The sequence below is a fragment of the Scyliorhinus canicula genome, chromosome 10 (genome assembly GCF_902713615.1).
Source record: "Scyliorhinus canicula chromosome 10, sScyCan1.1, whole genome shotgun sequence".
In the NCBI taxonomy this organism is placed as follows: Eukaryota; Metazoa; Chordata; class Chondrichthyes; order Carcharhiniformes; family Scyliorhinidae; genus Scyliorhinus; species Scyliorhinus canicula.
This window is the reverse complement of record NC_052155.1, coordinates 111,945,192-111,968,971: the sequence shown is the minus strand read 5'-3', so window position 1 is coordinate 111,968,971 and position 23,780 is coordinate 111,945,192. Positions and strand designations below refer to the sequence as shown.

General features: G+C 45.5%; 1 protein-coding gene across 16 annotated transcripts in view; it reads left to right on the top strand.

Moving 5' to 3' along the window:
- ncoa2 (nuclear receptor coactivator 2) overlaps window positions 1-23,780 on the top strand; it is a 361,025-nt gene that overhangs the window by 304,190 nt on the left and 33,055 nt on the right. For 11 of the 16 annotated variants that reach the window (XM_038809570.1, XM_038809575.1, XM_038809573.1 and 8 more), the window contains 6 exons: window positions 1,259-1,480; window positions 1,641-1,770; window positions 4,421-4,595; window positions 11,802-12,098; window positions 18,519-18,608; window positions 19,886-20,324. In XM_038809570.1, coding sequence (XP_038665498.1) covers window positions 1,259-1,480; window positions 1,641-1,770; window positions 4,421-4,595; window positions 11,802-12,098; window positions 18,519-18,608; window positions 19,886-20,324 — 1,353 coding nt within the window. The remainder of the gene's footprint in view (window positions 1-1,258; window positions 1,481-1,640; window positions 1,771-4,420; window positions 4,596-11,801; window positions 12,099-18,518; window positions 18,609-19,885; window positions 20,325-23,780) is intronic. The other 5 variants (XM_038809585.1, XM_038809580.1, XM_038809586.1 and 2 more) reach the window with 3 other exon arrangements.

Here is a 23,780-nt window from a genome sequence, read left to right as displayed (position 1 = left end):
CTACCCACCTCAAACTGCAATGTGGCATTTGCAAAGCTTTGGTATTACTCCAAAACCCTTGAAATGAAATGCTGCATATCCTAACGCCCTGGTTTGTTAATTTTACCTGATGAATTTTAGGGGAAAACATTGTAATTAGTGATGGGTGCAGTGTAGTGTAGCATCTTTCATAACACCGAACTTTCTAATACCACAAGACATAGGAGCAGGAGTAGGCCAATTGGCTCCTCTCTTACTTCCTTTCAACTTTCTTCCATTCTTTGTATTAAACTCGGTGCCTCTTGACCAAATGTCGTAAGTTTATATAGACTAAAGATTGATACTGGAGATGAACATTGCTTTACCGTCATTGTACTGTTTGAACATGGTGTTTTGGCAAATTATAACTTCTCTCTTTTTTTTAAATGACCAGCTTTAAAGGAGATAATTGATGAAAGTTTATTTTTGATTAATTCACTGGAAGTGGTTTGTTCTCCGAAGCAGGAGCATATTAATTTACGTGATTCATTGATCATAATGGAAGGAGAAGGATTTCCCCAGATGAGGGTATACCCGTAATGAATTGCAGTTTGAGACAAACATCGGAAAGTTTTCTTTATGAAATTTCCCTGTGTTCAGTGCTTAAAAACTTGGGCTAAAAGGGGCATAATTATCCCTTTATAACTATAATATTAGTTTGTGACCTTGTTTGTCAGTAACTATTAATATATTTATATATATTTTATACATGTATATTTCCAGTTATACTGAGCTATCTTTAACATTTAAATTAACTCTTATTGTTTGATTTTGGTAACTTGGCTTCAGCTCATTTGGAAAGTAAAGTCTTGACGTATTCAGTAGCAAAAGTGATTCACTTCCTCAGGAAGGAAGTTAGGGGTTATCCACACTCCTCAGCACCTGTCACTAGCACATAAAGCATCAGTGCTTATCAACAAGTTTTTTTTTAAAACGCTATTTTAATGTAGAGAAGGGATGGCTTGCATGGTTTTTATATTACGCTTGAAGATTACCAGTGACTGAACTACTTGAAAAATTTACCAAGAGTAATGTTTTACAATTATACATACAACAAGGAACTGCATTGAAAATGTTTGCAGCATGGCAAGAACTACAGATTTGAAAATAAATAGGTGGAAAAAGCGGTTGTATAAGAAGCCTACTATTTGGGTTTATGTGTAACCATGTGTAATTCTCAAGGAAGAAAAGTGAATTTCAAGTACTGCACCATTCTCCAACCTTCATTGTTCCTTTCTAGGGATGGTCAGTAGTATGGGAAGTGTTGCCCCTCGACCCAGCATGGCTTCTGTAGACTGGGGTCAATCGAGCTCTGCTGCCAACACCACAGGTAGCACAGTATCCAACACAATGACCAGGGCACCATTACAAGGTAGTATAATATGCCATCCTACACCTGGTATTCCTATGAGACCGAACAGTCAGCCTGGTCAGAGATCGATGCTCCAGTCACAAATGATGGGTATGTTGCAGCTTTTTTATTTCTTGTGCTGTTGGAATGTTTTTGTTTCAAATGTCCTTTTGTGGAGCTTATCCATGTCTGCTTATTCTGTTCAAGGTGACGTTTATGCAAAATGCCGTTGTGAAAGGAAATAATTTTGCTGCTATTTTATACCAATTAGTTACATCTGAAATGGAAATGGGTATGGGAGGTCCTCCATACAACCAGCAGCAAGCACCACCAAACCAAACAGCACCTTGGCCAGACAGTATAATGCCTATAGAACAGGGATCTTTCATTAATCAAACTCGGTGAGTTACACAGTTAAGACAATAGACTGTTGCTTTTGTGAGGAATTTGAATTGTAATAATTTTTTTAATGTAGTCATTGATAATTGATCCAACTTTATCACACAGAGAGAGAGAGACCCAAAGTTCAAAGGAGATGCTAAACTGAGCCCAAACCTTAAGCCAGGAGTGGAAAAGCAAGATAATAATAGTAATCTCGTCACTATAAGAGTTGAGCGTGCCAATGTGAAGGAGGGGAAGATTCGTGATCTGGACTTAATGTGGTGATAGGATAAGGACAGTAGGGGTTTAGTTTGTGAAAGCTGAAAACATTGGAGGACTAGAAGTCTAGAAATAACAAAGTCATGGGTGACGGTTTTCTTTGCAATGTTTTCTGTTATGACGAAGTCTTGCTGGGTCACTTCAGAGGACAGTTAAGGGTCAGCTATGTTGATGTGAAATCTGGAGTTAATTATAGGTCAAACTGGATAAATGTGACAACTTCCTTCCCTAATGAAATTTAACAAATCACTTAGTTTTTTTAAATGGTATTTAATTAGCTTTGTGATAATTTTTATATTTAACCGTGCCAGCTTTTTGTTTGTGATTTTTGTTTCTCTAACTGTCATGGTGGGATTTGAACTCAGGCTATCGTGAGTTTTCTACGAACACAACAGCATAACTATGCTATTTTATCTATACATTTCTGGAAATTTAGACCTGTGAATAAGCATCCATTGCGGAATTCTATCTGACATTATGCTCCTCGTTCATTTCTAATGGTCTGTTCACTTCCAATTCACACTAGTGTGATGACAATAATTTGCACAAAGGGAATGTCTTTCAGCTGAATTAGTGGAATGTGGGAGTAAAGTGTGCATGTAGGGAGCTCACTTGTATGTTTCAGATCATGCACATGCTGGTCCAACTGATTAGCGTTTTGTTTTTATATATTTATTACTTTTCCCTGATTTCATATTGGTGTCTGCTTATTGAATGTGTAATACTGAGTGCGCTAGCCTAAATTAATAATTTATGTCCAATATAAAGGTAGAACTTTGAAATGGAAGTTTGAGGCAAGGCAGCACGGTAGCATAGTGGTTAGCACAATTGCTTCACAGCTCCAGGGTCCCAGGTTCGATTCCCGGCTGGGTCACTCTGCGGAGTCTGCACGTTCTCCCCGTGTGTGCGTAGGTTTCCTCCGGGTGCTCCGGTTTCCTCCTACATCCAAAGGTGTGCAGGTTAGGTGGATTGGCCATGCTAAATTGCCCATAGTGTCCAAAATTGCCCTTCGTGTTGGTTGAGTGGGGTTACTGGGTTATGGGGATAGGGTGGGGTGCTCTTTCCAAGAGCCGGTGCGGACTCGATGGGCCGAATGGCATCCTTCTGCACTGTAAATTCTATAATTCTATGATATTAAGTAAGATCTCCTGATACAGTAGTCCCCCTTTATAACGCGGGTGTTGGGGTCCAAGACAGCCACCCGCGTTGTATCCGAGCCGCGGATATCCATGATGGGGGTTTTAAATTTATTTAAAAATCTATGCTAGCGCTTCCCATTGTGAGTCTACGGGGGGCGGGGGGAGAGGTCAGACCCCCATAGACTCACAATGGGAAGCGCTAGCATAGATTTTTAAATAAATTTAAAACCCCCATCGTGGATCCAATTAAAACAGTGTCAATTTCAGCGGCCGGCTCACTTTGATCCAGAGAGGGAAGCTGCTCTCTCACTGAAGCAATCAGCCGGCCGCTGAAATTGACACTGCCCGCTGCTCTCTCCCTCCAATCAGAAACATTAAAACTTAAAAGTTGGATTAGAGGGAGAGAGCAGTGGGCAGTGTCAATTTCAGCGGCCGGCTGATTTCAGTGAGAGCAGCTTCCCTCCGGATCAAAGTTAGCCGGCCGCTGAAATTGACACAACTGACAGTTGGGGTCCATAAGCCCCCCGCGGTATATCGCGAACCGCGGTATTGCGGAGCGCAGTATAACGGGGGACTACTGTAGGCAAGAAGACAGTTGAAAAAATATTACAAGCTAGCAAATGACAGCTGCTGGAGACGGGATTCATTTTTAAAAGTAAATTTGGATTTCCCAATTCTTTTTTGCCAATTAAGGGGCAATCTAGCGTGGCCAATCCACTACCCTGCAAATCTTTTTGGGTTGTGGGGGTGAGACTCACGCAAACATGGGGAGAATGTGCAAACTCCACATGGGCACTGACCTAGGGCTGGGATTGAACTCGGGGCCTCTGTGTTGTGAGGCAGCAGTGCTAACCACTGCACCACCACACTGCCCAGAGACGCGATTAATGAAGTATAATTGGGCATTGCCATTTAGCTAGTTATTCCAATAATTTTTTTTTTTAATAACTTTTTGGTGATTGACGCTTCAGGAATAGTAATCTTGTGTCTTTTGCCAGTGATGTACAAAATGCACTTGATCTATTTTATGTTTGTATTGTGTCCTATGAATTACCAAAGCCTGTTTGAAAGACACATGGGTTTAATCACAAGAATAATCATTTAAATGCAGCATAAGTCATTGATGGAGGGGGATATTATGTGATCTGGACTTGGTGTGGCAATAGCGATGAGATAATGGATAGCTGTTCATTCCTATGCCATGATATAAAAACTTGTCTAGGTATCTTTATATTTATGCTTTTTATATTAGCAGGCAATCCTACAGCAGTTCTCAAGATGATCTGCTTTGTCCATCTATTCCAATGGAAACTCCTAGTGATGAAGGCACAATTCTGGATCAGCTGCGTTCAGCATTAAAGAATATCGATGAGCTTGGTCTGGAGGAGATTGATCGGGCCTTGGGAATCCCTGAACTTGTCAACCAGGTAAATGTTAATATATCCAAATAAGATTTTAGGGTGAGAAAATTCTTTGTAACTATTTCCATGAAAGTTGTGATCATACTAGGAAGTAGACTAGGAAGGCTAGTAGCATAGAAAGCCCCCCCCCCCCCCCCCCCCTCCCCCACCGAAAGTGCAACTGCTGTCCTTACTAGTTTATGTTCAGCATACAAGTGAAGGTTGTTGTGAAACCTGTCTTAATCACAGAGTCTGTGATAAACTGAGTTGTGTGGCACTACCACCATGATAAATGGGATAGACTTCGAACAGATCTCGCAACTCGAGGCTTGGCATCTATGAGGCACTCTTGAGCAGCGAAATTGTACTCTACCATAATCTGCAACCTCATGGTCCAGCATATCCCCCACTCTACCATTTACACCAAGCCAGGGGATCAACCCTGGTTCAATGAACAGTGCAGGAGGGCCTGCCAAGAGCAGCACCAGCCATACCTAAAACTGAGGTGTCAACCTGGTGAAGCTACAAGACAGGTTTTATTGCTTGCCGAACGCATAAACAGCAAGTAATAGACAGTGCAAAGCAATTCCACAGCCAATGGATCAGGTCTAAGCTCTGCAGCCCTGCCAAATCCAGTCATGAATGGTGGTGGACAATTAAACAAATCCCTGTAGGAGGAGGCTACATAAGTATCCCCATCCTCAATGGTGGAGGAGCCTAGCACCTCAGTGCAAAAGATCAGGCTGAAGCATTCGCAACAATCTTCAGCCAAAAGTGCCGAGTGGATGACTTTATCATTTATAATTTGCAAGTAGAATAAGAATGTGTAAGGGATTTAAATAATGGTTACATGGTAAAGACCTACTAATCTGCACAGGCTGCTGAGAATATGTTTCACAAACTGTGAATTTGAAGTATTGACGTATGTGCCTGAAGAAACTGTGGCTCGTAACTTCCTGGCTCCTCAGTGCTGAATTTGGGGAAGCACCCCAAAGATGTGCTGGAGAATCCTTCTCGGAAGTTTCCAGGTAAGGCTTTACGTGGCACTTGTCCAGAAGTGCTAATTTCCCCTGGACAGTTGCTTGGCGTTGGGAGCCATCCAGTTGTTAACTGCAGTTGGTTCTGCCTGTTTTATACCAGTAGTTACTCTGAAATAAAACCATTTCTAATTTTAAGCACCCAGGCTGGTCCTTGCATGTGACACCCACCACACTCTTACCCACCCTTATCCACCGACTAATCAACCCCCAGTCTATTGGAGTTGCACCGTGCTGTGGCCTATGGGGTCTCTTTCACTGCAGGTTCCAAGCAGCTCTACCAAGCGGAGGTCTCAACACTGTTTTCCAGAGCTTTGAACTCTTATTATTCCAGTGGGACATGACTTTACGCTACTGGGTGGAAGCTATGAGCCAATGCCTATAGATTTCAAGTTGTTGTATAAATAGCCATAAATGTACAGTCTGTGAAGCGTTGATTACAAAAGATGTTTGGTTATTGGGGAATGGTACTTGTTGGACAATATAATTCCTTGAAGCAAGCTTAGATAATGACAGTACTACATATGATGCAAGTCTGAAACAAAAGCAGAAAATGACTGGAAATATTTAGCAAGTCTGGCAGCATCTATGGAGAGAGTAGTTAATGTTTTAGTTTGATCTTTCACCAGAACTGTCATTAGATATTGTCAGTCCAAGTTTGTGTATATGAGGAAGGGAATTTCATCCTATTATGTCAGAGAAGGCTTATAAATACAAGGGTGGGGTGGCACGTTGGTTAGCACTGGGACTGCGGCACTGAGGACCCGGGTTCGAATCCCGGCCCTGGGTTACTGTCCGTGTGGAGTTTGCACATTCTCCCCATGTCTGCGTGGGTTTCACCAGCACAACCCAAAAATGTTCAGGTTAGGTGGATTGGCCATGCTAAATTTTCCCCTAATTGAAAAAAAGAAATAATTGGGTACTCTAAATTCTAAAAACATAAAAACAAGGGTAAAATTGGAAATATTAAAATTGTGATAGTTTAAATGACTGGGAATATTATAATTGAAAAATGTTTATTCCTTCAGTTACAAGATCAAATTAGCAGTGATTGTCTGTTCAATAATAATGTGAGATGCAGAATTAGAATTTGTTCACTTTATAAAGACTGAGTTCTGACCAACAATGCCCTCTAGCTTTTATTTGTCGTGTATTTTAAAGGGACTGACTATTCCACCTAGAGCTTTTTGGTTGTTGCACGGCTGCGCAGTTTAGAATTGGTTCTGGCTCATTCCCACATAAGGATTCATATATGGCACTTGACCAGCAGCTAAATGATGTGTTTTCATTGTTGGCTTTTTAATTTAAAAAAAAAAGAAACATTTATGCTAATTCTGAAAATTATTACTCATAAATGCAATTGTGAATGAAGGGTGTTTGCATTATGTAAGTCTCAATACATTTGCAGCTCCTTGAGAAACTATTTGTTTAAATGTAAATGGTAGTATAGGTTTTTCTTGTATTTAGATAAAAGATGTGCATTTATATAGTGCCATTCATGAGTACCAGACTTCTCAAATGGTTTCTGGCCTGTTATGATCCTGGACTTGACCATCCAGTTTTTGGAGCAATCCATTAGGGACCAACAACGTTTTGTTTTAAGTAGACAAAGTTTGAGATTTAAGACACTAGTTAAGAAGGTAAAACCACTTTAAACGAACAAAAATAAACTTTACGATTCAAGGTCAGAAAGATAAAATTTAAAATATCTATCTGATACTCTAATATTCAGGGTAATATGAGGTACATTAATCAGCAGGTAAACTGTGGTCAACCACAACACGCTACACAAGAATAGTAGGTGTGACCAAGACAAATCCGACAGATTTGGCAGCAATCGACCCAGAAATCAGTAAACACTGAGTCAATCAACATCATTGAAAGCCTATCTCTCTTTCTCTCTCTCATGAAGGATTCCAGCTTTCACCTTTGAAGATTTCACTTTGTAATTCTCTCCAAAAGTGGCTCCAACTCCGACAACTTCAACAACGGCCCATTTCTTTTTTTAAAAATATTTTTATTCTCCTTTTTCACATTTTCTCCCAAATTTACACCCACCAACAATAAACAATAATCAGCAACAAATATGGCAATCCCCAAAACAATAACAACGGTCCCATCCTCCCACCAACCCCCAAACATCAGCCCGCATGTTTACATAAACAAATGACAAAAAAGAATCAGGGATCACCCATAGTCACCCTTAATACACACAGCCCCCCCCCCTCCCCCACAACCCGCACACCCATCCCCCCAACTAATATTCAATGTTATCCAGTTCTTGAAAGTGCATAATGAATAATGCCCATGACTTGTAGAACCCCTCCGTCCTTCCCCTCAGTTCAAACTTTAAAAAAAAAAAAAATTTAGAGTACCCAATTATTTTTTTCCAATTAAGGGGCAATTTAACGTGGCCAATTCACCTAACCTGCACATCTTTAGGTTGTGGGGGCAAAGCCCACGCAGACACGGGGAGAATGTGCAAACTCCACACGGACAGTGACCCAGGGCCGGGATTCGAACCCGGGTCCTCAGCGCCGTAGGCAGCAATGCTAACCACTGTGCCACCGTGCTGCCCCCCTCAGTTCAAACTTAACCTTTTCAAGGGTCAAGAATTCCAACAGGTCCCCCCGCCACACCAGGGTGGAGAGGCTGCTCTCCAACCCATCAGGATCCGCCTTCGGGCGACCAACGAGGCGAAGGCTACGATATCTGGCTCAATACCCGTTTCCAACCCTGGCTGGTCCGACACCCCTAATATGGCCTCCTGGGGACCAGGGTCCAGTTTCACATGCACCACCTTGGAAATTACCCTAAAAACCTCCTCCCAGTAAACCTCTAGCTTTGGACAGGAACAAAACATATGAATGTGATTAGCGGGGCCCCACCCACAACGCTCACACACATCTTCTACCCCTTTAAAGAATCGGCTCATCCTCGCCCTCGTGAGGTGTGCTCTGGATACCACCTTCAGCTGTATCAGCCCCATCCTCGCACATGAGGTGGAGGCATTTACTCTCCGGAGCACCTCTCGTCAGACCACCTCCTTTATAACCTATCCCAACTCTTCCTCCCACTTTGCTTTAATCCCTTCCAGTGGTGCCTTATCCTTTTCCAAAATAGCTCCGTACACCACTGACACTACCCCCCTCTCCAATCCCCTTGTCGTCAGCACCTCCTCCAGCAATGTGGAAGCCGGCCCCACCGGGAAGCTCTGTATCTCCTTTCTGGCAAAATCTCGAACCTGCACGTATCTAAATATTTCCCCCTGCTCCAGCCCATACTTCACTTACAGCTCCTTCAATCCTGCAAACCGACCCCTAAGAAACACATCTTTTAGCGTCTTAATCCCCTTCTCTTCCCATTTCCGAAAACTTCCATCCCACCTCCCTGGCTCAAATCTGTGGTCCCCCCGAATCGGCATTTCCCTTGACCCTGCCCCCAACCTGAAGTGTTGGCAAAACTGCCTCCACAACAGCCCATTTCACAGGATTTCCATCTCATCTCCCAAGAATCCAATCCCCTGGATTCCCAAGTACGCACTCGAGGTACAACTCAAATGTGCAACTTCAGCTCTTCAGCAACACCAGTGAGAGCACTACTGCTCCAAAGGGGTACAGTTTCCCCAACGCACACAGCATGGAGTCACCAACCTTCTGCTGCCTAGGTTTGCAGTGTTTCTCCTGGGCCGTCTTGGATCGCTCGGGCTGCTCCTGCATGCTCTTGGATCGCCCAGGCTGATCCTGGGCCCTCGTGGATCGCTCGGGCTGCTCCTGCATGCTCTTGGATCGCCCAGGCTGATCCGGGGCCCTCTTGAATCCCCTGGACTGCTCCTGGGCCCTCTTGGATCTCCGGGGCTGCTCCTGTGCCCTCTTCGATCACCCAGGCTGCTCCTGGATCCTCTTGTATCGCCCGGGCTGCTCCTAGGTGCCGTGGATCACCCGGGCTGCTCCTGGGCCCCCTGGATCGCCTGGGCTGCTCCTGGGCCCCCTGGATCGCCTGGGCTGCTCCTGGGCCCCCTGGATCGCCTGGGCTGCTCCTGGGCCCCCCTGGATCGCCTGGGCTGCTCCTGGGCCCCCCTGGATCGCCTGGGCTGCTCCTGGGCCCCCCTGGATCGCCTGGGCTGCTCCTGGGCCCCCCTGGATCGCCTGGGCTGCTCCTGGGCCCCCCTGGATCGCCCAGACTGCTCCTGGGCCCTCGTGGATAGCCCGGGCTGCTCCTGGGCCCTCTTGGATCGCCCGGGCTGCTCCTGGGCCCTCTTGGATCGCCTGGGCCCTCTTGGATCGCCCGGACTGCTTCTGGGCCCTCTTGAATCGCCTGGACTGTTCCTGGGTCCTCTTGGATCGTCTGGACTGCTCCTGGGCTGCCGTGGATCGCCCGGGCTCCTCCTGGGCCCCCCTGGATCGCCCGGGCTACTCCTAAATCGCCTGGGCTGCTCCTGGGCCCCTCTGGATAGCCTAGGCTGCTCCTGGTCCCCCGTGGTTTGCCCGGACTGCTCCTGGGCCCTCTTGGATCTCCCGGGCTGCTCCTGGGCTCCCCTGGATCGCCCGGGCTGCTCCTGGGCCCCCCGGGTCGCACGGGCTGCTTCTGGGCCCTCTTAGATCGCCCGGACTGCTTCTGGTGGACTGCTCCTGGGCCCTCTTGGATCGCCCGGACTGCTCCTGGGCCCTCTTGGATTGCCCGGACTGGTCCTGGGTCCTCTTGGATCGCTCGGGTTGCTCCTCGGCCACCGTGGATCGCCCGGACTGCTCCTGGGCCCCCCTGGATCGCCCGGACTGCTCCTGGGCCCCCCTGGATCGCCCGGACTGCTCCTGGGCCCCCCTGGATCGCCCGGACTGGTCCTGGGCCCCCCTGGATCGCCCGGACTGCTCCTGGGCCCCCCTGGATCGCCCGGACTGCTCCTGGGCCCCCCTGGATCGCCCAGACTGCTCCTGGGCCCCCCTGGATCGCCCAGACTGCTCATGGGCCCCCCTGGATCGCCCAGACTGCTCATGGGCCCCCCTGGATCGCCCAGACTGCTCCTGGGCCCCCCTGGATCGCCCAGACTGCTCCTGGGCCCCCCTGGATCGCCCAGACTGCTCCTGGGCCCCCCTGGATCGCCCAGACTGCTCCTGGGCCCCCCTGGATCGCCCAGACTGCTCCTGGGCCCCCCTGGATCGCCCAGACTGCTCCTGGGCCCCCCTGGATCGCCCAGACTGCTCCTGGGCCCCCCTGGATCGCCCAGACTGCTCCTGGGCCCCCCTGGATCGCCCAGACTGCTCCTGGGCCCCCCTGGATCGCCCAGACTGCTCCTGGGCCCCCCTGGATCGCCCAGACTGTTCTTGGGCTCCCCTGGATCGCCCGGACTGCTCCTGGGCTCCCCTGGATCGCCCGGACTGCTCCTGGGCCCTCTTGAATCGCCCGGACTGCTCCTGGGCCCTCTTGGATCGCCCGGTCTGCTCCTGGGCCCTCTTGGATCGCCTGGTCTGCTCCTGGGCCCTCTTGGATCGCCCGGACTGCCCCTGGGCCCTCTTGGATCGCCCAGGCTGATCCTGCATGCTCTTCACTTAAAGTCTACTAACTGTACCCCTTTTCCTGCTTTGAGCCTTTTTCTCTGCTTAATTGGAACCTCTCCCTGTCCCCTCTCCTTGAACCTTGCCTGAGACACCAATGGCACAAATGGTTTTGCACCTATTTTCCCTTTTGCACGGGGGCACTAGCCCACCCTCAGCCCAAAGAACTTGAAATGTTGAATTACACACTCTCAGCTTACTCCTCCTCTGCACATGTGGAGATACTCCTGGGACTTTGGGGGGGTGGGGGAATCGGTTCCCCAGGAGGTGGGGTCCTGAACCTCTGCTCCGGACTTTAAGGTAAGTTGGATTTCATAACAGGCCGTTGAATTACGTTTGAAGTGCAGCATCTATTGCAACATGGGAAGGTTTAATTTAGTACAAGTTTAGCTTTATATTTTCTGTTTTTAGCTTGACTAGTATTTGTCCAATGTCTCAGATCTCAGAATAACTCACAGAATGAGTATAGAGGGATACGGCACAAAGAAGTGCTGATGGTTTTGGCCAAGATTGTTATCATGACCAGTACAGGCTTGGAGGGCCGAAGGGCCTGGCCTGTTTGTGTGCTGTGTTATTCTTTGTTCAAAGTGAAAAGACCATTCAGCATATCTCTCTTAATTATAGTTTTGCTTTTATTTTCACAGAGCCAAACTGTGGATCACCAGGCAGAATCGTTTTCTAGTCAGAAATCCACAATGATGGTAGAAAAGCCTCAAGTTTATAATCAGCCATACGGTTCGCCGACCACTGTAGTACAAGGAACCTACTCTAACATGCAGGAACCTAACTTTCATTCTTTGGCTACTCAAATGGGGCAGAGACCAGGATACTCAATGTTACGAATGCAACCACGGCCTGGGCTAAGGTCTCCTGGTATGGTAGCCAACCCACCCAATCAGCTTCGGCTTCAACTGCAGCAGAGGCTTCAAGGACAGCAAATGGTAATTTCTGATAGTCATTTCGAAGTTCATGTTTACTCCTCCGATTCTGCTTGAAAAGAATGACATTTGTCTTGGGAACATTCTAGCAGTGTCCATTAATAAGAATCATAGAAATGTACTGCAAGGAAGGACATCCTTCAGCCCATTGTGTGCTTGCCAGCTGAGAAAGAGCCGTCATCCAGTTCCCACTTTCCCTCTTCAGGCAGCGACCTCCAGATCTCTTTCCCCACACCCCACCCACCACCGTCAGGGAGAAGACCCTTCTACTCAACTCCCCTCCTGCTAATTACTTTGAAACTATTTCCCTTGGTTATTAACCTCTCTGCTAAGGGAAATGAGCCCTCTTCACTCTCTCTAGGGCCTTCATAGTTTTATACACCTCTGTTTCAAGGAAAACAACTCCAGCCTATCCAGTTTTTTCTTTTTACAACCTTGGCAACTCCCTCATGAATCTCTGTACCTTCTCCAGTGCAATCGCATCGTCCCTGTGATGTGGTGGCCAGAGCTGTATGTAGTACTCTAGAATCATGGGGCTGAATTTCATGTGGGGCAGGGTTTATTGCTCACACCCCCATTGCAAGTCACCCAGCAGCCGATTTTTTTTTTTTTCTTTTTGAAAAGGCTGACCCTGGACCGCTAACATGGTGCCGGTGAGTTAACCAGGCTGATAGTGGGGAGCTGAAAGCCAGTCTGATTGACTAGCTGCTCCAGCAGTCCCAGCAGCAGCAGAACTGAGTAGTTGGCACTGCTAGGATTGCAGGCAGTACCACGATGGATCTTCTAGCCAAGTAAACCCCAGACCTTTATCGAGTGGAAAGGGATCAGATGGCCTAGCAAGGGGGTTGAGGTTGGGTTTTTGAGGCCAGGATGGGATTAAGGAGTCGTCCTCTCTCTCTCGCTCTCTCTCTCTTCCCTTCCCTCCTCTCTTCCCCCCCCCCCCCCCCCCCCCCCCCCCCCCCCCCCCCAGTGGAGGTGGGCTATAAAATCCAGCTGATTGAAATTTTCAGCACAGAAGGAAGCCATTTTGCCCATCGAGTCCATGGTCGTCATCCAGAGTCAATCCAGCCTTGTCCCATTTTCCAGCTCTTGTTGCCTTGCCTTATAAGTTGCAGAACTTGAAGTGCATTCACACATGCTATCTAAAGTTGAGGGTTTCACCTCCACTTGCCTTTCAGGCACTGAATTCTTAGTTTCCTTCATCTGCTGGGTGAAAAGAATCCCCTTCAATCCCCTTTAAACCAATCTGAATATGTAGTCCATGGTTCTGGACCATTCAACCAAGGGAAGTAGCACCTTCCTATCAACTTCAATTTTATAATCATAACGTTATACATTTCAATTCGCTCTTCCCTCAGCCTCCTCTGTTCCAAAGAAAACAACTCTAGCCTATCCAATAATATACTCATAACTAAAATTTTCTTGTTCAGGAAACATCCTTGCAAATATCATCTATACGCTCCCTCTAGCGCAGTCACATCCTTCCTATAGTTTGGTGAACAGAAATGCCAGCAGCTGTTGTCTAATTAATGTTTTATACAGTTCCACATAACCTCACAGCTCTTTACTGTGTCAGCTAGTGAATGCAAGTATTTTGCCGCCTTGACCACCTTATCCACCTGTCCACCAGCGTTCAGGGATCTGTGAACATGGAGTTCAAGGTCCCTCTGTTCCACTACACATATCATTATCCTACCAATTATTGTTCATTCCTTTCCCTTGTTCATTTTCCCCAAATATATATTCTCACTTTTCTGGATTGAACTCCATTTGCCATTATTCTGCTCACATGACTAGTCTATTGTTAACTTCTGATATGTCTTTTTTATTATCAATCACATAGCAATTTTTCTATAATTTTCCATCTTCCTAGGAAATAGCTTTCCAGTCACAAAAACTTTCATCAACCATCAGCACCCTGCCTCTGACCAAATATTGTATTCAACTGGCATTTTACCTTTGATCTCATGGGCTTTTAATTTGATGGCCAGTCTTGTTACAGACAGGAGAGAAAAAAGAACAGAATTTCTTTGTTCTCTCACCGTCTATCCATTAGCAGAGGTGTTTTGAATTATTTTTGATTTTTTTTAAAATTTGATTTGATTTATTGTTACATGTACCGAAGTACAGTGAAAAGTATTTTTCTGCAGCCGGGGAACGTACACAGTACGTACATAGTAGTCACAAGAATAATCAACAGAGAACATCGACAAAACAGTGATTGGTTACAGTGCAGAGCAAGGGGCCAATCAAAGCAAATACATGAGCAAGAGCAGCAGAGGGCGTTGTGAATAGTGTTCTTACAGGGAACAGATCAGTCCGAGGGGGAGTCGTTGAGGAATCTTGTAGCTGTAGGGAAGAAGCTGTTCCTATGTCTGGATGTGCGGGTCTTCGGACTTCTGTACCTTCTGCCTGATGGAAGGGTCTGGAAGAAGGCAATGCCTGGGTATGAGGGGTCTCTGATAATGCTGTCTGCCTTCCTGAGGCAACGGGAAGTGTATACAGAATCAATGTGGGGGTGGCAATCTTGTGTGATGCGTTGTGCTGAGTTCACCACACTCTGCAGTTTCTTGCGATCTTGGACCGAGCAGTTGCCATACCAGGCTGTGATGCAGTCGGATAGCATACTCTCTATCGCACATCTGTAGAAGTTTGTGAGAGTCGATGCAGACATGCCAAATTGTTTTAGGTTCCGTAGGAAGTAGAGATGTTGTTAGGCTTTCTTGACTGTTGCATTAACGTGAGTGGACCAGGACAGACTTGGTGATGGTGACCCCCAGGAACTTAAAGCTATCGACCATCTCCACTTCGGAGCCATTGATGCAGACGGGAGTGTGTGTCGTGCTAAGCTTCCTAAAGTCGAGGATCAGTTCCTTGGTCTTTCCAACATTTAGAGAGAGGTTGTTTTCGGTACGCCATGCAGCCAAGTGATTTATCTCCCCCCTGTAGTCTGATTCGTCGTTGTTTGAGATGCGGCCCACCACAGTCGTATCATCCTCAAACTTATAGATTGAGTTGGAGGTAAATCTTGCCGCAGTCATGTGTGTACAGGGAGTACAGTACAGGACTGAGCACACATCCTTGCGGGGCTCCAGTGTTTAGGACTATTGTGGAGAAGGTGGTGTTGCCTATCCTGATAGATTGTGGTCTGTTAGTGAGGAAGTCGAGGATCCAGCTGCACAGGGAGGGGTCAAGTCCAAGATTGCGGAGTTTGGTTATTAGTCTTGTTGGGATAATTGTGTTGAAGGCGGAGCTGTAGTCTATGAACAGCAGTCTTACATAGGTGTCCTTGTTGTCGAGGTGTTCGAGTGTTGATTGCAGAGCCAGTGAGATAACGTCTGCTGTGGACCGGTTGCGGAGATAGGCGAACTGCAATGGATTGAAACAGTCTGGGAGGCTGGCATTGATCCGTCTCATGACTAGCCGCTCGAAGCATTTCATGATAACAGATGTTCGGGCCACCGGTCGGTAGTCATTGAGGCAGGCTATTTTTTTCTTCTTTGGTACTGGTATTATGGTGGTCTTCTTGAAGGAGGTGGGGACTTCTGATCGGAGTGCGAGGTATTGAAGATGTTTGTGAATACACTTGCCAGCTGGTCTGCGCAGGATTTGACTGCTCACCCAGGATCTCCGTCGGGGCCCGTCGCTTTCCGCGGATTCACTTTCAAGAAGGCAGCTCTCACCTCTGAGGCTGTAATAGTGGGTATGGGTGTGTCCAGGGCTGTTGGGGCGGGTGGCACTGATACATTGGCTGACTGCTCAAAGCGGGTTGTCAGACTTGAACGCCTCCGTCCGGAACTTCAGCAGGGAGTGAACCTTTTGGTTGAGCCAGGGTTTCCGATTGGGGAATACCCGTATTGTCTTCTTTAGTACACAGTCCTCGACATACTTACTGATGAAGTCTGTGACGTGGTGGCGTACTTGTCCAGGTTAACTGTTGCAGCCTTGAATATGGACCAGCCCACATTCTCCAAGCAGTCACGGAGGATGTCCTTGAGATTCCTCGGACCAGCATTGCACAGTTTTCTTGACTGGCTCAGTCTGGCTTGAGTTGCAGTTTGTAAGCCGTAAGTAGGAATACCGGCTTGTGGTCGGATTTGCGAAAGTGTGATTGGGGAATGGAGCGGTGGGCTCCTTTGATGCTCGTGTAGCAGTGGTCCAGGGTTGCACCTCTGGTGGAGCAGGAAATATGTTGATGGAGTTTGGGTAGGACCTTCCTGAGGCTGGCCTGGTTGAAGTCTCCGGCCACGATTGTCAGGGTTTCGGGGTGATTTGTTTCTTGGTTGTTGATGGTGGAATGTAGTTCGTCAAGTGCTTTCTTCACTTCCGCCTGGGATGGCTGAGATGAGTACAGAGGTTAATTCATGTGGGAGGTAGAAGGGGCGACACTTCATGGTTAGCTATTCTAGGTCTGGGGAGAAATGGCAGGCTAGGGACACCACATCCGAGCACCAGGAGGTGTTTTTCATGAGGCAAACACCCCTGCCTTTCGACTGAGGCCTTTGTGCGGTCTATTCGGTGGATTGAAAAACCTTTAGGTTGGATGGCACAATCTGGTGTGGCTGGATTGAGCCATGTCTCGGTGAAGCAGAGCACACAGCAGTTTCTCACTTCACTCTGGGAGGTAAGTCTAGCGTTGAAGTCATCCAGCTTGTTCTCATCCAGCTTGTTCTCAATCGTTCGGATGTTTGCCAGGAGTAGGCTGGGGAGAGGAGTCTTGAAGCCACGTAATTTAAGTTTCACCTTCAGGCCAGCGCGTTTTCCCCTCTTCCTGTGTTGGTAGCTGCTCTCGGCTGGCAGGGCTGGCTTTGCGTAAGGTAGGTGATTGCGTTCAGAGGGGTCGTGGATGATGGTGGCGGTGTCAGGGTCACTTGAGGGGGTTGTGCGTGGGCCGGTCTGGTCCAGTTGGGACTGGCGGGTACCTGTCGCTCCGGGATTGGCTCAGGCATTCCCGCTTCGCTGGCGATGCCCCGCGCTCCTTTTAAGTAGGCCATGACGTGCTTCCCCAAACTCTGATTGTGTGCTCCAGTTTTATAAGTAACATGCAGCAAACTCTATGATTAACTCAGAAGACCAGTTTATTTCACATTGATACCTGGAGTTGGAATGTCTGCAATCAGTCACTTCACTCACTACATGCACACACGCACGCTCTTCACACACACACACACACACACACACACACACACACACGCTCGCCCCCCTCTCCCCGCTCCCCAAACGCATGCAAGCACTCTCTCCACATATACGGGACAAAAGTTTTTACAACTATGAATGACAACATAAAATAAGCACAGAAGTGAAAAGTTCATACGAGTTCCAGAATCCAGAAAGTCACGTCTAGAGGGAGTTTCTTTCATGGCAGAGTTCAGTTCAGATGAGTCCTTAGTTGGAAACAGCAACACAAAAGCCCTCAAAAACGAATGAGGGTTGTTTTAAAGTAAAACAGGAATTGTGGAGTTGAGAGATGGTGGACGTCTGGCGGTCAGCTGGGAGCCCTGCTGATCTTTTCAGGTTGGAAATGATCTGTGAGGCTAGAAATGTAATATTAAAAAGCATGGGTCATGTGATGTTCATTGCAGCTTCATGAGCAGTTTCTGTGCTTCTGGCCAAAATTATTTTTTCACGAAGGTGTGAAACGGTGGCTGTCAACAAGCATAATGAATTTTGTTATATCTGTCTTTGTTACCGGCCTGGGTGGGGAGCCAACTCTTCTGTTAATCTTCCAGCTTAGAATGTGGCTTTACAACGGGGTGTGAGATTCTACAAGGATGACAGTGGAACTATTTTGCTTTGTAATCTCTGTTCAAAGCTTCCAGGTCAGATGGCCAATCCTTTGTGGCATGTAACTGTAGCAGCCATCTTTCGGTTCAACAAAAGTCAATTTTTAAAAAGAATAAAGTTTGATGTTTACAGGACTCCTTTCATGTTTTATTGAATTACACTACAATATGGAACCTTATCAAAAATCTTGCTAAAATCCATGTAGACTGCACGAAATGCAGTGTCCTCATCAATCCTCCTTGTTGCCTCCACAAAAAATTAAATCACACAACCTTCCCTTAATAGGTACATGCTGACTGCCGTTGCTTAATCTGCTTATTTCTGAATGAAAATTTATACTGTCCCTCAGAATCTTTGCAATAACTTTCCCACCACAAAAGATAGACTGACTGACCTGTCCCTATTTAAACAATGTACATTAGCTGTCCTCCATCCTAAGTCTTGAATTAACCATTTTGTTCCTACCCTTTATGTGAAAGACGATCATAAAGCTGTTTCTATCTCTCATACTAAGGATATTTTGGTGTTTCAGGTCTTTGAAATAACTGGTATTTCCACCTGCATCTTGGTGTCTTGCTTTTATACTGTCAATATTTTCCTACGAATAACCAATGTCTTAATTTTTATTTGGTTTGTTAGAATCGTCAGCCACTGATGAATCCACTTACCACCGTCTCCAACATGAATCTACCTCTTAGGGCTAGCGTGCCACCACAGATGAGTGGTCAGGTAGGTATCAGAAACTGGTGTGAGAAGCTTCTCACTTCTTTTAGTTATCCTTAATAGAAAACAATTGTGTTTTCTTCACTAGTTTAGAGGGTGAGAGAGAACACCACCTCATCTAGTACTGACCTATTCGTTCTGAAATGTTTGAAGTATGATCCCTAGTCTTAGCTGAGTTGGTTGAGCTCAATAAGAGTGAAGTTGCCCTCTGCATCTTGCAGTAAGGAATGTAAAATCAATCGGGATTCTCATCCCTGATGACGGTGATCCTGCTGGAAAGGACACTTTCACTGTCATTGACCAACAGACCGGTCAAGCTGATCCTATCCTTACCAATGTTTACTGGTTAGCTTAAAAGTTACAACTTGCTACCTTGAGCAAAGAACTGGTGAAATTGCAGTCAGTACGAGTGTTTCCAGATGAGGAAGTGAGAAAAGTGGGGAAGTGGAAATTATATGTAAAACTGATTTAAAAATAGCTACTTTGAGGCATACCTGTTAAATGTGCATTTGTAATTCGGGTGTGAGTATCGGAGAGAAGTTTGTGAAAGCTCTACAATCTTCCAATATTCAAATAGTTTAGTTTTTGGAATAAAATGATGCGAACTGGGATAATGGTCTCCTGACATTAATGTGAAACTTGACTCTGTGGTGATACAATTTAAAACATAGATTAATAAATTAAAAATAACTGAACAATTAATTATGAACACTATTTTATAAACACTTTTCTGAAAAACATCAGGACTTCAATGATCTTAGCATAAGGAAAAATAATGTTGCCTGTATAAAATGTGTGTAGAATTATAGTGTTACACATAAAATAGCTCAATCTGGCAGATTGGGCAGAAGTAAGGCTTCCAAAGATTGGGGCGGGGGTGCTCCTTTGGAGGGTCAGTGCAGACTCAATAGGCTGAATGGCCTCCTTCTGCACTATAGGAATTCTATGGATTTCAGTTGCATTGTCAATCAACTATCCATGAATGTCGGTAAAATATATCCTATGTGTAAGTTTAGAAACTTAAAAGTACTGAAAAACATTGTATTGTAAAAATTACTATGTGAATTGATGTGGACAGTTATGGAAGGTGCTCTTATTAGGGTTAAAGTAATGCACTGTACTTTAGCTTTCAGGGTCATACATTAGATAATGAGATATATAAATGTGAGCAAAGTTTATCTATGTAAATATTCAGTGAAAAGCACTCTGTAATATTTAGTCTTTAAGAAGTTTCTAATATTTGAATGTTAATGCCATAAATATTTTTTCCATTTATTCTTCAGGGACCTATTAATGCACAAATGCTGGCCCAGAGACAGCGTGAACTTTTGAGTCAGCACCTACGTCAGAGACATTTGTTGCAGCAGCAAGTGCAGCAGAGAACCATGATGATGCGGCAGCAGGGTTTGAACATCCCAGCAAACATGGCAGCCTCGGGCACCATGGCAGGTGCCATGAGCACTCCTCGGATTCCTCAGGCATCACCACAACAGTTCCCATACCCTCCAAACTATGGTACTGGGCTTACTTCCCCACCACCTTCCACCAGTCCTTTCTCCCCAGTGTCCCCAAATCCTGGGTCACAGCTCCTCTCTCACAGCTCCTTGCATGGCTCCCAGATGAATCTGGCTAACCAGGGAATGATAGGAAATGTGGGAGGACAGTTTGGGCCTGTAATGAGTCCCCAAATGCAGCACAATGCCTTCCAGTTTCCCAGTTCAGGTACTGCCTTTCCTCTGAGTGCTGTTAACTATTAGAATGGCAAAAGCATTTATTATAAAAATTGTACTATTCTTTTTCTTTTGTGTGTTGGGAATGATTGAACAAATCAATTTTGGCTTTGCATTGGGTGTGGAGCTGTTGCTTGTAATATCTTTACCTTATCTCATTTATCCTGACCCGTCTTCCCTTTTTTGTGAATGTGAACTTTCAGTACTAATTTGCATGCACTGCTCAACTCCGTTCTGGTCAATGGTGCTATAATTCTATGAGAGCACAAGTCTTCAGCCTCTGGAAAATCTCCCAGAACTAACATCTTTTCTCACAACTTCATTATACTGCATGTTAATGATATTTTCTGTATATAAAACTAAGTTCATTGTGATTTTATTTGTTCAAAAATGATTGACAGGGATTACAAATTCTGGATCAAGTTATTGATCCCAATCTCACAATTCCTATTTATTTGTAACAAAATGGGTATTTGAATATGGAATGCTTTACGACAAGTGACTAGTAAGACGCTAACTATAAAATCATTAGGGAACTGGATGAATGGCAAAAGGGAATGTGTAAGTATGGTGGGCAAAGGACAAATAAGTAGGTTTACAGTAGACAATGTTATTTGAAGAACCAGAACTGGCACAGACAGACATGATGGGCTGAATGTTTTCCACCAATGCTATTGGTGGACACCATTCGGCCCATCATGTTCTTCCTGAAGCATCCAATTCTGAGGGGGCTAACAGATTGGATGTTGAGGGGATGTTTCCCCCTCATGGGGAATCTGGGGCTTGGGGCCACAGTTCAAACATAAGAGGTCAAGGTGGAGACGAGGAAGAATTTCTTTCAAGGATCACTAGTGTTTGGAATTCTATTTCACCGACAGCAATGCAGGCTGGGTCATTGAATATAAAGCTGAGTTAGACGGATTTTTGATTTACAACTGAGTCGAGGAATATGGATCAGGTAGGAAAGTACAGTTGAGGCCATAATCAGATCAGCCATAATCTTATTGAATAGCAGGAGTAGACTTGAGGGATTAAATGAGCTACGCCTGCTCATATGTCTTGTATTTCAATAAAAAGCATAATTTACTCTTTCCTTTAGAACTACCAATCCTAATCCATCAGTAAAGAATTTTGTTTGGAAGCTGGACCAACCTGTCATTTGTGGATGTCCCTTTTCACCCAAATAAATAATGTTGTAGTACTTCTTCGTGCCCACTGATTGGTGTTGTGCAGAGAATGGAAATGTACTGCTTGCTTGGTATTCTGTAGAGTTTAAGAAGAATATTGCAAAGCCAGTAAAAGGCTTTACTGCAAGCAAGTTTCCAGTTCCACTACAGCTGATGCTGGGGAAAAGCATTAAGCGCTTGAATTAGTTGGATTAAATTTCATACCTGTGATGCACCCAATAAAGGCACATCACACACTTATTTATGCAATAAAAAAAGTCACGGTTCCATCAATACCATCCATGGTAGAGTATTGCAACTATCTTAATGTAGGCAGCCAATCACTCAAACATCTATAAATTATTTTGAAGGTAGAATTCTGGATTTAAATGGTGATATTGCAACATTTGTTTTTAGGTAGCTCTTTGTTTTAGGTCGTATGAAAGCAGCATAGAAAAACAAATTGAACACGGGAGCTTTTACGTTGAGGACTGTGGTTATTATTTGTCTGCACATTTTGTTGCTGTTAAACATACATGAATACAAAGGAGTTGGATTTGTTTTAGGTAGTCTTTAGCTTCTGAGTTAATACTGGATGTGATAGAATTTTAGAACTATCAGTGAAACATTCCGGCCCCGGGTTGCTGTCTGTGTGGAGTTTTCACATTCTCCCCGTGTTTGAATGGGTCAGACCCCCACAACCCAAAGATGTGCAGAATAGGTGGATTGGCCACGGTACATTCCCCGTTAATTGCGGGAAAAAAAGAGAGAAAAATAATTGGGTTCTTTAAATTGTTTTTTAAAATTATGGTGAAAAATATTTGTAGGACTACCCTTTTCAGGAGAGTGTAATAAATGTGATTGGTTTATATAACCTGTTTCCATTATAAATGTTCATTAATTTTTCAAATTATGTGGCAATTTCGAGTCACCAATCCACCGACCCTGCACATTTTTGGGTTGTGGGGGTGAGACCCACGCAAACATGGGGTGAATGTGCAAACTCCATATGGCCAGTGACCCAGGACCGGTATTGAACTGGGATCCTCGGCACCATGAGGATTGTAGGAATTTATAATGGAGCAAATGGACAGAAACAAAGCATGTAGCATTATTAAAAATAAATTTAGAGTACCCAATTAATTTTTGCCCAATTAAGGGGCAATTTAGTATGGCCAATCCACCTAGCCTGCACAACTTTGGGTTGTGGGGGTGAGACCCACGCAAACACGGGGGGAATGTGCAAACGTGACATGGATAGTGAGCGAGGCAGGGATCAAACCCACGTCCTCAGCGCAAAATATATGACAGTAAAACAGGGAGTGATTAAGTTCGGCACACTTTGATCAAATATTCTTAGCCTCTAACCTCACTACACAGTGAGTCAAGGCAAAATGTAGTTTTCAGGTATAGAGTGGCACAGAAAATTAAATAATATATTCTAGATTTACAAATCCTGACTGACTAAAATATTTTCCATGAGACCATGTTAGCAAGTAATTTTGTGAAACAATAGGCAGGATTCACCGGCCTCCTAGCCGGGTCTTTCCCGGCGGCATGTCGGGGTGAGCCATACGCTGCCGGTGAGATTATCTGCTCCCGCCGCTGTAAATGGAATTCCCACCCCACTCTGCTGGGAAGCCCGCAGGACCAGAGAATCCTACTGTCCGCGAACGACCAGAGATTTGATTTTTTAAAAATACATTTAGAGTACCCAATTATTATTTTCCAATTAAAGGGCAATTTGGTGTGGCCAATTCACCTACCCTAAGGGGCAGCACGGTGGCGCAGTGGATTAGCCCTGTTGCCTCACGACGCCGAGGTCCCAGGTTCGATCCCGGCTCTGGGTCACTGTCCGTGTGGAGTTTGCACGTTCTCCCCGTGTCTGAGTGGGTTTCACCCCCACAATCCAAAGATGTGCAGGCTAGGTAGACAGTGACCTGGGGCTGGGATTGAACCCGGGATCTCGGTGCCATGAGGCAGCAGTGCTAACCACTGCACCACCGTGCTGCCCCGGCGATTTAATTTGTAAATAAACTTTTTTCTTTATTTAAAGAAAAAACTTTGCTCAGTATGTCCTATCTTTACAAAACTTGAAAATGCTGGTACGTTCCAAAAGTTATCCAATCTTTTTTTTAAAATTTAAATTACCCAAGCCATTTTTTCCAATTAAGGGGCAATTTAGCGTGGCCAATCCACCTACTCTGCACATCTTTGGATTGTAGGGGTGAAACCCAGGCAACCACGGGGAGCATGTGCAAACTCCACACGGACAGTGATCC